At 54.2% G+C, this 12,715-nt stretch overlaps 2 protein-coding genes across 7 annotated transcripts; both read right to left on the reverse strand.

Moving 5' to 3' along the window:
• Positions 1-276: 276 nt before the first annotated feature.
• Positions 277-2,140, reverse strand: LOC119120265 (gastrula zinc finger protein XlCGF8.2DB-like). Of its 2 annotated transcripts, none has more exons than XM_037247015.1 (2): positions 1,987-2,140; positions 277-1,659 (listed from the first exon to the last, which is right to left on the reverse strand). In XM_037247015.1, the coding sequence occupies exons 1-2, from the start codon at positions 2,066-2,068 to the stop codon at positions 458-460; spliced, it is 1,284 nt and encodes a 427-aa protein (XP_037102910.1). In that variant the 5' UTR covers positions 2,069-2,140; the 3' UTR covers positions 277-457. The 2 variants fall into 2 exon arrangements, with proteins under 2 accessions (XP_037102910.1, XP_037102913.1); XM_037247018.1 differs by having other exon boundaries at positions 1,894-2,127.
• Positions 2,141-4,887: 2,747 nt separating this feature from the next.
• celf1 (cugbp, Elav-like family member 1) lies at positions 4,888-12,694 on the reverse strand. Of its 5 annotated transcripts, XM_037246998.1 has the most exons (13): positions 10,419-10,621; positions 9,757-9,944; positions 9,354-9,436; positions 8,946-8,994; positions 8,733-8,867; positions 8,190-8,269; positions 7,642-7,803; positions 7,235-7,304; positions 6,949-7,080; positions 6,095-6,211; positions 5,758-5,958; positions 5,225-5,368; positions 4,888-5,030 (listed from the first exon to the last, which is right to left on the reverse strand). In XM_037246998.1, the coding sequence occupies exons 1-13, from the start codon at positions 10,487-10,489 to the stop codon at positions 4,903-4,905; spliced, it is 1,560 nt and encodes a 519-aa protein (XP_037102893.1). In that variant the 5' UTR covers positions 10,490-10,621; the 3' UTR covers positions 4,888-4,902. The 5 variants fall into 5 exon arrangements, with proteins under 5 accessions (XP_037102893.1, XP_037102894.1, XP_037102892.1 ...); XM_037246999.1 differs by lacking the exon at positions 10,419-10,621 and adding an exon at positions 12,495-12,694 and having other exon boundaries at positions 8,733-8,994; XM_037246997.1 differs by having other exon boundaries at positions 8,733-8,994; positions 10,419-10,631.
• Positions 12,695-12,715: the final 21 nt, after the last annotated feature.

The following is a 12,715-nucleotide window of genomic DNA, read 5'->3' on the forward strand; positions in this document are numbered from 1 at the left end:
CGTCCGTCCACACGGGGGTCAAAGCCTTCGGCTACTTGAGCTTGTGAGTCAGTTGAGCTTAACAGCCGCAGGGTTGTCAGGATTTGACATTCTGCACGCGCATGTCTGGAGCGGGCCTTTGACTCCAAACACAACAACATTATTTTTGTTTATCTTTTTACGGTCAAGAATTGAAAGGAAAAGTCGCAACAATTGCATGACTGCGCGCATTCTCAGCGCAGGACTGACGGCGGCGACCGAGCGACCTTCTCTTTGACTTCGGGTGGCTGGAAAAGATTTCTCAACAATGAACTTGTATCAAAGGAAGTCTGCTTTCTCCAAATCCGTTTTCAGCGTCAACATGTTGAAGCCGCTCTTTCAACACCCGGCCGGCTACCAAAACATTCCCCGAGAGAAAGCGGGCCAAAGCACAGATGTACCGGCATGTCTTGCGAGTGGGCGGCCGCCCGCCGTAGCGCTAACACGGTTTCCCGTCCGGCTCCGACTGCGAAGCCAACGTGCCGTCACAGCTGCGCTTCTCGGCGGCAGCGTGTTTCCGCATGTGTGTCCTCAAGTTGCACTTGTGAGCAAAGGTTTGAGCGCACACGGAGCAGGAAAAAGGTTTTTCCCCCGTGTGCGTTCTCATGTGTGCCACCAGAATGGCTTTGGTAGCGTAGCCTTGGCCGCACACCGAGCAGTGGAAAGGTCTCTCGCCAGTGTGTCTCCTCGTGTGAATCTTCAAACTGCACTTTGACGAGTACCTTTGGCCGCAGAGCGAACAGGGGAAAGGTCTCTCTCCTGTGTGAGTTCTCACGTGGACCGTCAAAGTGTCCTTGCGGGTGAATCTTTCGCCGCAAGTTGCGCAAGCAAATGGTTTCTCTCCGCTGTGTTTCCTGGTGTGAACCAACAGGATGGCCTTTGTGGCGAAGCCTTCGCCGCAGACTGAGCAATCAAAAGGTTTCTCGCCCGTGTGTCTTCTCACGTGAGCCTTCAAGTTGCTCCTGGAAGAGAAGGTCTGGGTGCAAACTGAACACGGAAAAGGCTTTTCCCCAGTGTGCGTCCTCATGTGCTCCATCAGCGTGTGCTTCCGGGGGAATCTCTGGCAGCAGAGCGAGCAGGCAAAGGGTTTCTCCCCGGTGTGCGTTCTCACGTGGGACTTCAAATTGCTCTTGGAAGAGAACTTCTGAGAGCAGAGTGAGCAGGGAAAGGGTTTTTCGCCCGTGTGCGTCATCACGTGCGACCTCAAATGCGTCCTCCTCGTGAAAACGTTGCCGCAAAAGGCACAAGCGAAGGGCTTTGCTTCGGTCTCGGGGTGGGTGTCGAGCGGGTGGGATAGTGCGGCCGACGCGCCGCCCCCCTCCGACGCACCGCCCGCCTCCGACGCGCCGCCCGCTTCCGACTCACTTTGACCTCTGTGAAGCTGTGGAGGCTCACCTGGATCATCTTCAGCCTTGACAACCACCCGTATGACGGAAAAGCATGCGACGTCAGCCCCGGCTCGCTGCCGCTGCTGCTGCTGCTGCAGACGCTCTCGGGCCTCCTGAGCGATGTCCGTTTCTTCCTTTTCCTCTTTGACGTCGGGGGGCCCGTCATGCTCCTCTTCCATCTTCACGCGAGGCCACTCGGGTTTCCGTGTGTCTGAATGCTCCTCTCCCGTTGTGGCGCGTGCGGGCCTGGTGTCTGCAGGACGCAAAACCCAGAAGAAAAAGTCACAGTGTGCGTGCTAGCAACAAACAGGAAGAGGACCCTACATTGGAACAGTGCCTTCTCAAAGTGAGAACCATGTCTTGCCTTTTTGGCAAAACCTCGACCCCCCCAGTTTGACAGGCGTTTCTTGGACTTGAAAGCTTGGCCCCAAATTTACAGTTGACAAACGAGCGAGCGAGCGTCAAAAAGAGCGAAGGCTGCACTTGCCGTTGATAATGTTAATAATAAAAGAATGTTATGTTCACACGCTCGATCCTGTGGAATATCAAAACAAGTGTGAGCGTCAAAATGGAAAGCAACCTGCTGCGTGCGAGTTCATGTGAGCGTCCAGGAGTTGACGCTTTTGTTGCTCCTCGCACTCCGCCCTGGTTCCCGTCCACATGTCCGAATCCACAACAACAACAACAACAAAAAGAAGAGAGTTTCTGAACCGTACAACGGACGCGCCGGTGATGACGTCACGCCACACGCTGTCGCGGGTGCAGTGACGCCGCCACACGTCGCTTCAATTCTTTTCCGACCTCGATCCGGTGCTGACATCTGGTGGCGCTACGACGCAACCGCTACGCTCTCAAGTGTTAAGATTTGCTGAACTTGCTGAATTCACTTGAGCTTGTCCAAATTGTCCTGGAGATTTCAGCAAGTCGCAACAGTTTCCCATATCTGTCATCTTCCGCCAAAGGAGACCGCATGGCTCATTAGCTTTGTGTGTTTTTCCATCATTTGCAAACATCAGCCTTTATTTAAGAAATATTTTTACAGTTTACCTGACTGTTATGGACCAAACCAGTAATCATTCAATCTGTGTTTTTTTTTTTTTTAAATTTGAAATATCGTATATCAAGGGGTGGAAGTTTAATCAATTGTAATCAGCGAATTGATTAATTATTCGTTACGGCCCTTGACTTCGAGCTTTTTTTCTTTTCTTTTTTTAAAAAAAAAAAAAAAAAAAAGCCAACTTTAAGGTTCCCGCTATGCGTTATCTGAAATTACGTACGTGTGCGCAGGTGCGAGCAGTCAGTGACTAGCACATTTTGGTTGAGCTGAACGTTTGGAATCCGTTTATTTGTCATTTTCCAGAAGTGAACACATATCAATTGACACGTTGGTGGAGAATCTCAGTGCAGATATAAAAAGATGCACCCTGAAAAGGGAGCAAGCGTGTCAAAACGAGACGAGGCGTCGTTCCGCGCCAGGTGCTCAGCTGGGCTGGGCTGGGCTAGGCTAGGCTAGGCTAGCATTCAATTACAAACGCCAGCCAAGCATGTAGCCACAATATATGTCGAATGTCCATGTGCACAACATGATCCTTATTAAATAGTCGTCAGAGCACAAACCAATTAGCATCCACAAATAGTTTGTGCCAGTGACGTTGGCTGCTTGCAACCTCTTCTGGGGGCAACCTGCCTTATGTTTGAGAGATTGTTCAAGGAAAAACCGACTGAAAATTACTAGAAAAAAACAACAACGTCTTAATACCACAAGGCTAAAGAGAGATTATTTGGGTGGGGAACATAAAATAAAACTCTTTGAAGGATCAAGTGAAGCCGGATTGCCGATTCAAAAACAAAACAAAAAAATTACAAAAAAAAACTTTCTTTCGAGTGAGCAATTAAGTTGCATTCTTCTGAGAATAAAGTCATTGTTGAAATAAAACATTGTTTTTTGCTAGAAAGACAGTCGCGATATTCCGAAGCTATAACGAGACATACGTTACTGGCAATGCGCCGATCTTGTGCAAATCTCAATTTTTTCTTTGTAATGTTTTCGAAAAAACCGTGCAGCCTTGAATACTTCTTTGCGAGGGAACGTATCGCAGCTTTTCCTCGGCTTTCCCAAGCGGGGTGTTTTGTCACCCAATCTTCCGCTTGGTTGCATGCCGGCTGTTTAAACCCAATCTCTACCGAGGCTTTTGGAGTAAATTGCTTTCAACTATACTGTGGCCACAAGGAAAACTTGCTTCACACATGTGTCAAGACACGCAAAAGCGCAACAACTCGGCCGGCCGAGGCCGAGACCGAGCCAGCCAGCGAGCGCCGCGCCGCGCGAGTGTCCCCAAAAAGCTTCTGGATTTGAGGAAAACGTGGGCTGGCGGTTTTGATCTAGGGACGGCCCGGCCGGCCAAGAAAGGCAAATAACTAGGTGTAAACCTCCCGTCTGGGTGGGGACTAGACGATGACGTCACATGCTACAGTCTTCCAGAAACACAGCACAGCACAGCACACGTGGGAGTCGCTGATGGTCCGGGGTGCGTGTGGACGTGACAAAAAAAAAAAATAGCACAACACACGCACACTGTGGTTTAAAAAGGAACCCCTCCCCCCCCCAAAAAAACGGCGATCCATCCAACTTTGTACCAACTAAGAGTCCATGAACAAACAGGTGGTGTTATTTCACCACATGCACAGGCAGGTCATATTTACGCTCCCAAAATAGCAATTTATTCTCGTACGGTTACGACTTTTCTCCTCGGAAACGCGTCCAAGTACGTGTCATAACATTCTGTCTCCTTTTGGGTGTGGACCTTGATGGCTCCCACGAGCGATGAGACGAATGATTGAAGAGAGCCTCGTGACTCTTTGAAATGGAGGTAACTCGTAGCTGTGACGCTGTGACGCTGTGACGCGCGCGCCAGGAGGTCCACTCGAGCCGCTGGACAAACTCGTGGTTGAAAAGTATACAGCAGATGAATAAGTCGGGCAATAAATAGTTTCCCGGCACACGGGAGAAGTATAAAACCTTCCTGAAATATAAAAATAGAAGAGGCTCGGTAAACACGTGGGCAGGCGCCTCACCTGCTCTACAAAAAGCCACCACGCCCAAGGAGCGCGTCGCCTCACGGCTTGCCGAGGCCGCGCGCGTGCGCGCGCGCGCGCTCAGTCGCTCGCTGCTTCTCCGGTGCACGGAGCGTCGAGCGAGACTTTCGTTGCGCGGAAGTTGAAATAGAATCGGGCGTGCAGTGAATTGGTGGCATTCCAAAACAGGAGGGAACGTCTTTTTTCCCCCAAGGCGCGCGTGGGCTCGAAGGCGGAACGACCGAGCGCTGGCCGGATGATTCGGACATTTGTTCCAGTGGAGAACAGCGAAGGAAAATGAACCACTGTCCAAGTGCAACACGTGGGAACAATGGAAGGTCTTCAAAGGTAGCACAGCAAACAAGAGTTCCAAAGAAAACACAGCAGCTTGTCGTCCTCGCTGGCCCGGCCCGGCCCGGCTTCAGTAGGGCTTGCTGTCGTTCTTGGAGCGCTTGAGCTGCACCTTGAGGCGCTTCATGCCGATCTGAAATCCGTTCATGGACTGGATGGCGGCCTGCGACGACACCGGGTTGTCGTAACTCACGAAGCCTGGAGGGTCACAAGCTCTCGGTTACAAACGCTTCGTCTCGATCGGCGATCGATTTTGACGATGAATTAGCGAAGAGCACAGCGAGCTGGCTCGTTTCCCACATTGTCCTAGTGAGCGTTTGCTCGGCTCAATATCCATCCGGCGCCGTGCGTGCGTGCGTGCGACAAGCGCATTTGACACGATCGAGACTGACCAAAACACTTGCTGAGGTTGGTCTGCTTGTCAATGAAGACCTTGGCCGAGATGACGTTGCCGAAGGGCGCGAACATCTGGAGCAGGTCCTGGTCGCCGAACTCTTGAGGCAGGTGGTAAATGAAGAGGTTGGCGCCTTCCGGACCTGCGAAGAAGCAGCTGGTGACGTGCGCAAAAGCTCCCGTTGACGCGGCGGCGGCCCTGCTTTCTGGGCACGCTCTCTGGGCAACAGCCGCTCGGCTCGTCCGTGGCTACAAAACGGCCGCCCATCGGCACGCTCTCTCCTCACCCCCGTCTGGGCGCACCTTTGCTCGTTTGTATTTGGCGGGCGCACGCACGCATTGACAAGAGGAGCTTCATTTTGTCAGCTCGCCTCGCGGAATCAGGTGCTTTGCCCAGCTCAGCTCACACGCGGCAGGCAGGCAGGGCAGGGCAGGGCAGGGCAGGGCAGGCACGGCAGTGGGTGGTGGCCACAACTCTTGTGCTCTCGGGCTCGATTTCCTATTTGCTCGGTCATCTCGCCGCAGAACTCACCTTCCTTTTGGCTGCCCGCGGCCGAGACGCTCTGCTGCGACAGCAGGCTTTGGTTGTAGAGTCCCGGCAGCGCGGTGGCGGCGGCGGCAGCGGCGGCGTACTGCTGGATTCCGGAGTAAGCCTGACTCAGCGCCTCCATGGTGCCCCCGGAGCCGTTGGACAGGCCTCCCGAGCCCAGGCTACCGTTCAGAGCGGCCATTCCTGCGCAGCGGGAGGGAGGGAGGGAGGTTGGGAGGAGTGAGAGCGCGATTGCATGCCCGCCCGTCCGAGGGTGGAAACTTGGAGAAAAAGCTTCACCCGGCGACACCCACGCACGGCTCACTCGGTCGGTCGGTACCTGCGAGCGAGCCCACGTTGAGGCCGGCTCCCGCGCCGGCGGCCAGAGACTGCAGCGTTCCCAGAGACCCGGCGGCGGGGTTGACGGACGACACGCAGCTGGAGGTGGGCGACGAGCCTGACGCGACAACACAGTGCCAAGTCCGTTTGGATCAATTGGAGGTTCGGCCGACGCAAGTGCACGTTTCCGCTTGTATTCCTCTCGTATCAATTTTGGTGTCACCTACAACACCTGAACGGTGGTTGACTTGTATGTCATACTTGGGAACGGCTTTTGATTGGGGGGAAAAAAGTCAAAAAATTGCATGCGGGAGGGGGCCATTATGATTATTATTGCCACCCTATAAACAACTCTATGCGTGCGTGCGTGGCTTGAATACATCAACGCAAAAGCACACACGCTTCCAACCGGCGCTTCCACATTCCATTCAAATGATGGCTGGAATGTTTGTTCTTGGTCGCTCCAAGTCTCATCATTCAGTCAAGGATTCCGATTTGATGGGGCAAGCAAGACATTAACAAGTGGAGCGGAGGAGAGCGGCATATATCAAATATATTTGGGGGGGCACAACATTTATTTGAGGGGGCCGGCTCTGCTTTTGAGTGACATACAAGTAGCGGAGTGACGCCCGCCCGCCCAACCACCCGACCGCCCGCTCATTGGCGCCAGGGTGGCTTTTTTTAAAATATTTCCGACCCACCCACGCACGCACGCACGCACGCACAGGTCATTTGCTGTCGGGCTTCGGGGGCATCTGGCGAGCGCTTTTCAACGTGCAGACGGACAGCCCCCGTTCCGTTCCAGCAGCTCCCAAGTACGAGCGCAAGGCCAACAATCGCACGTGGCGCTTGTACCTGAGCTGGTGAGTGCACTTAGGGGACTGCTTGATGCGGTCATGGCGCCCGAGCCGGTTCCTGAGGCCTGGCTGGCGGTCGCTGCTGCCAAAGCGGCCAAATTCTGCATGGCATTCAGACCTGATGTGCACACTGACACGCAAACACGCCTCAGCTCGCTCGCTCGCTCACTCACCTCTCACCGACCACAGCCGGGCAAGTTTGTACTATTACCAAGTATTCCTCAGGTTCAATTGAAAAACAAGCAAAGCAAAAATGAGGTCCACCCAAACTTTTGAACGTGTACCTGCAGCGGGGTGCGGGTTGCCGAGTGCGTTCCCCGCCGAGGCCGACTGCTGCAGCAGCTGCAAGTAAATCTGCACACATGCAGCAAACGGGTCACACTGTCGTGATCTTCGACATGCATTCAAAATCAAACTATTCCTTGTATGCAACGATGCAGTGCGCGCAGTTGGCAGCGATTCAAGTGCAAGTGCAAAGCGCGGCGGGTCGCATTGGCAGACGGAGCGTTCGGCACGTGAATCCTTTTTCTTTGCTTCAAAAGCCAAATTTGACAAATCCATTTGACCTCGCGTGTGCAAATTGTCTCGCCAAATTGAACGGGGCGTTGAATGACAAGGTGCCAAGTTAAGTGTTTCCCCAACACGCAGCGACGCTTCTCAAATGGCGGCCAAGACTCTGACGCGGACTTACGGCCAGGTACTGCGGGCCCAGAGCTCCCAGCCCGCTCAGGTTGCCCCACATGGACGCGGCGCTGAGTTGCTGCATCTGCTGCTGCAGTTGAAGCGCCAAGCGTTTCTGCTCTTTGTCCTTCTGGGTGTCGGCAAACTTGACCACCACGGGTGACGAGCAGCCCTGAACGCAACACACGCACAGCGCGCCGTTGCCGCCAACACGTGCAGGACAAATGCCAGCGCGGCGGCCGTGCTTGCGTGCATGTTTTTCTGCTGAAAAAACCTACTTGGCGGAGTGAATGAGGAAAACGGTATCGGTTAAGAAAAAAAACAACAACAAAACGAACTAAGGAGATTTGAAGTCATCATCCGGTGCATGTTGGATGCGTGAACTGCCGACTCTCTGAATGAGGGACAACGGTATTGGTTAAAAATAAAAACAACGAAGGAGATTTGAAGTCATCATCCGGTGCATGCTGGATGCGTGAACTGCCGACTCTCAGCTTGTATTTGCGCGCGTGTTTGTTTGTTTCCAAAGCATCGTGTGCGTGCGTGCGTGCGTTTCACCTCCATGGTCTGGGACTGGTGCATGGACTTGATGGCGGCCTGGGCCATCTGTCTAGCTGTGAAGGTCACAAAGGCGCAGCCTGAAACACACAAAGACGCATGTAGCGAGCGGACTGACATTGTTAGTAGACGGGAAGGGTTTCTTCGTCGGAAAAACAAACGCTTACGTGGGCCGATCTGACGACAACGAACGAGACGTGAACAAATAGTTTGAGCTGAACGACAAACTTCCTAACTTGATTCACAAGTTTTGAAATTGCGTTCATTTGGTGGCCGGCGTTGCGCATCTTTTTTTCTTTCTTTCTGACTTTGTCCAATCAGTCAGCCTTCAGCCTTTGCCGCGTCAATTTATCCTGCTCCGGGCTGGGCTGGGCTGGGCAATGCAACCAAGGGGGCGCTCTTTTGTTTTTTTTCCTTCTTCTTTTTCATTGCCGCACAGCGGACGTTGCGGCGAGACGCTTACTGCAGACGCTTGGCCCGACTTACGACAACGAGACAGGCGCGAGCGACAATGTTCCCATGTCCGTAGAAGACGTCGGTCACCTCGGCTCAGTCCGTCGGGGCCCCGAAGTATGCGACACTCTTCGATCTGGCCGTAGGGCGAGAACATCAAGCGCATGTCGTTCTCGGTGCACTTCTTGGAGATCATGCCGATGAACAGCTTCCTGTCCTCCACGGCTGCATGCGCGGCACGCAGCGTTAGCGCGCAAAGGCAGCCAGGTATGTGCGTGCGGGCGGTCATGGGCCAAGGCTCACCGTTATTCTTCTCGCTGTCAGCCGGCTTCATCTGGATGGGGTGGTGCATCTGCATGGAGGAGGCAAACGCGCTCGGCGTCAGCGCCTTTATTGGCTTTGGACCGTACGTGGGATTCATTCATGGAGTTGTCTTCTCATTCTACTCTGTACATTCATTTAAAAGTGATCAAAAAGCATTGACTGTAAACTGAAGCTTCCTTGCAGCTGCCTTCCTTTTGCCAGCGTGCTGCTGCTGCTGCTTCAAGTTGTAGCGCCGTCATGAACGTTTTCTTGACGGCTCAAGAAGATCAAGTCAATTCGCTCATTATTTCTATTTGGAACCAAAGTGGAATGCCACGTTGGGTGAGCTGCGTCGGCAGGGCGGATGCAAAACAGACAAAGTTGAGCCCAAAGGACGCCGCCACTCACCCCTGGTAGAATCTTCATGTTGTGAAGAGCGTTCTGCGCTTCCAAGGCCGACTTGCGGGTGTAGTATGTGATGAAACAGCAGCCTGCCGCCAGACCACACACACGCGCACACACACACACACACACACACACACACACACACACACACACACACACACACACACACACACACACACACACACACACACACACACACACACACACACACACACACACACACACACACACACTCTCTCAACAACTGAATGACACCGTACGGTCCAGACCGTTGTGCAGCTCGCAGGAGACTTTGATTCCAAGTATTTGTTTCCGTTCCAATCAGAACAAGATTTTAACGGGGCCGTCAGACACGAGAGACGCCGAGTGTTTGAAGGCTGTCTTTGCAAAATACACAAACGCTCGCCTTTGCTCTGCGGCGGGTTCTGGCTGCGGTCCTTGAGAACGTTGATCTCGTACACGGCGCCGTACGGCTCAAAGAGCTCGCGCAGCTGCTCCTCCGACCAGGAGCGCGGGATCTGGCCCACGAACATCTTGATGGCGTCCACGTCCGGCTGATCGGGGTGGTCCAAGGACCCGTTCATCTTCTTGCCACTGCGGAGACACACAAGAGCGTCACGTCGCTTTGCTCCTCCATCAGGGCTGGAGATGGGGGCCCGGGGACAGGCGAGGTGCACCGCCGGCCACGCCGGTTCCTCGCTCGTTCAGCTCAGAGAAATCGGCCGCAGGCAGACCAGCCTTCAGATCTTCACACGAGTTGCGGTTTTTATTCTTTCTGCTCACAGCTTCTGCCCCAAAAGTGAAGGAGCCTTGAAGGGGAAACATCTTCAAATTGCCTGACTGGAGCAGAACTCGTGAATCTTCACAGATCGCTCGGATCACGTCGCCTTTTGTTCTCACTCGAGAACTTTTCGGATGAAGGGCAAACGACTTGCATCCATTACGCTCGTTACGTCGCTAGCGTGCGCTTTCTCCCGGGTAACGAGGCCAAACGTCGTTGGCCGCGACCGACGGGAAAAACAAAACCTTGGACAAATAGTCAAGCGCGGGAATAAAACGGCCACTCACACAGGACCGGAGTTCAACGAGCAATGATCCACCATCATCTCCGGGAGGAAGTCCAGTTTAAAAGACGCCATGGTGGCCAAAGAAAAACAAAACGCACACGGGGGAGGATGAGCCACCGACCGGAAGTCAATCGTGGCGCCGCTCGCTGAGCGCTCCGCACCCACACGCAGACAACCTGGCCGGCGGAGCGCCGCGGTCAGAGCACGAGGCCGAGGAAGCGCGGCCGGAGGATGACAGCCAAAAGGCCTTTGCGGGAAACGCCGATGCCGGCGGGATGGGGGTGGGCGGAGGGGAGGGAGGGCGGAGGGGAGGCGAGGGAGGGAGGCAGGGAGCGAGGGAGGACGAGCAGGCTGGGCGGGCGGGCGGGCGGGGGCCGCCGTGGCCACAATCAAAATGCTGATGACCCGCGCCGTCGCTTTTGTGAGCGTTTCTCCTAGGCCAGCAGAACTGGCTGCAGCGTCAGATAAACAGCGTGTCAGATTGATGGCGGCGATAAGGCCCAGCGGGCGCCAATGAAAAGAGGCAGTCAATGCGGCCACGCGGGCCGCCCCGTAATCCCGGGACCGGCGCCGCCCAACTGAGTTCCGGCCACGGGGGCTGGATGGGTGGGGGAGGCTGTCAGTTTGGCTCAGCGCGCCTCCGACCTGATGACTCGGCCAGTTGGCAGAAGCCGCCTACTTCCATTTTGAGTAAGACCCGCAAATACCGGACTCGGAATGTCGTCGGCAATTACGTTCCGCTTATGCGGGGTCGGCTCGGCTTCGAGAGGGCTTCAAGCCGGGACTTCAAGTCTAGTTTATTGCCTCCTCCATCTTCCCGGCCGCTTTGACCAACTAGTCCCAGCCGGGAGAGAAGTCCCTCTCCGTTGTCATCCCGGCCGTGAACCGCCGGCGTTAAAGCTTGCGTGACGATAGCGACGGAAGCGGCGCGCCGTGTGCAAAAATCAGTGACACGCTAGCGAGGCCAGCTAACCGGAGCCCCTCAAGGCCCCCTGAAATGGTGTCCTCCCTCCGGGGTTAGGAACAGCGGCGCCAGTAAGTAAAAACCCGGCCAGAGTTCCGCTTTTGCCACGGGTGCTTCTAAGCTTGCTTGCTCCATGGATGGACAGGAGCACCTCAGGAGCACTCAAGCCTAACCGTGGCAGGGTTTTCACTTCCTGGACCTGGATTTGACACCTCTGGGGATGACTAGTCCACTCCTCAGTGAGAAAGGGCAGCCTGGCTGAGCCGAGTCCAACCCTCAATGGTCCGCTCCTCAGATAAAGAAAGAGCAGCCTTGGTCGAGTCCAACCCTGGACGGAATCCGCAACGCAGATCAAACTAGAAAGAGCAATATTATTGACAGCGACGTCTATGGAAAGACCCATACCCGGGAAACAATTGTAAACCTTTGAATGTCATAAAATGGAAAAGTTCTGAAATGATTGACAAACGCATCATAAGAAATGCCTAGTTCTCTTGTGAGGAAATGATACAAAAACCTCTGAGCAGCAGCATGGTGCCCGTCTGTCAGTGGACCACCACCACGCTGCCTGCCTGCCACTTGACATCACGTGATTGATTCCAGAAATGATCAATAGCGCTGTGCAACTATTCGGAGTCTCCCTCTGCAAGTACAGTCCAACACACCGATTTCTCTCCGTTACTCTGCCAAGGTGCAATAAAGTTTCTTATTTTGAAAACTCTTGCCGCTTCCGCGTTAGTGGGGTGACATCGCGCGGTACCCTCCTTTCGCATAGAAATAGTGACCAAAAGAGAATGTATTATTAGTGGGCAAAAGTGTTCTCACTCGTCGCACTTGACACCATGCAACCTCTCGCCATCCATAAACGCCCACGCATGGCGAACTCGTCGGATTGTTGTCACGTTAGTTGCAGCGTTAGCGTGTAGCCAGCCAGCCAGCCAGCCAGCCAACCAATAAGTTTGACAGCCAGCTGCGAGGGGTGCGCGTGCACGCGCACGCGCACGCAGCCTCAGCTAGGCTAGGCTAGGCTAGGCCAGGCTAAGCTGGCTGGCTGGCTGCTTAGCACACTAGCGCGCCCAACAAGCCTTTCCCAACTTGAAATGAGCAACTTACCCGCGGGTCTTTTACGCCACACTTTATTTGACTGGTTTTGGCTCAGAGCAGGGTGCCGTGTTGGACGTTGACCGGCAAATGTTATGTTATGTTGTGCTGTACACTTTCAAATGGACAAGTTGAAGCAAGCGGCGGCGACTACTCGTAACTTGACAGATTTTGACAGGTAGCCGTTACTGCATGTGTTAAAATGGCAGGCACTCGCCCCTACTCGGGCCCCT

Source organism: Syngnathus acus, chromosome 3, assembly GCF_901709675.1.
Source record: "Syngnathus acus chromosome 3, fSynAcu1.2, whole genome shotgun sequence".
Classification (NCBI taxonomy): Eukaryota; Metazoa; Chordata; class Actinopteri; order Syngnathiformes; family Syngnathidae; genus Syngnathus; species Syngnathus acus.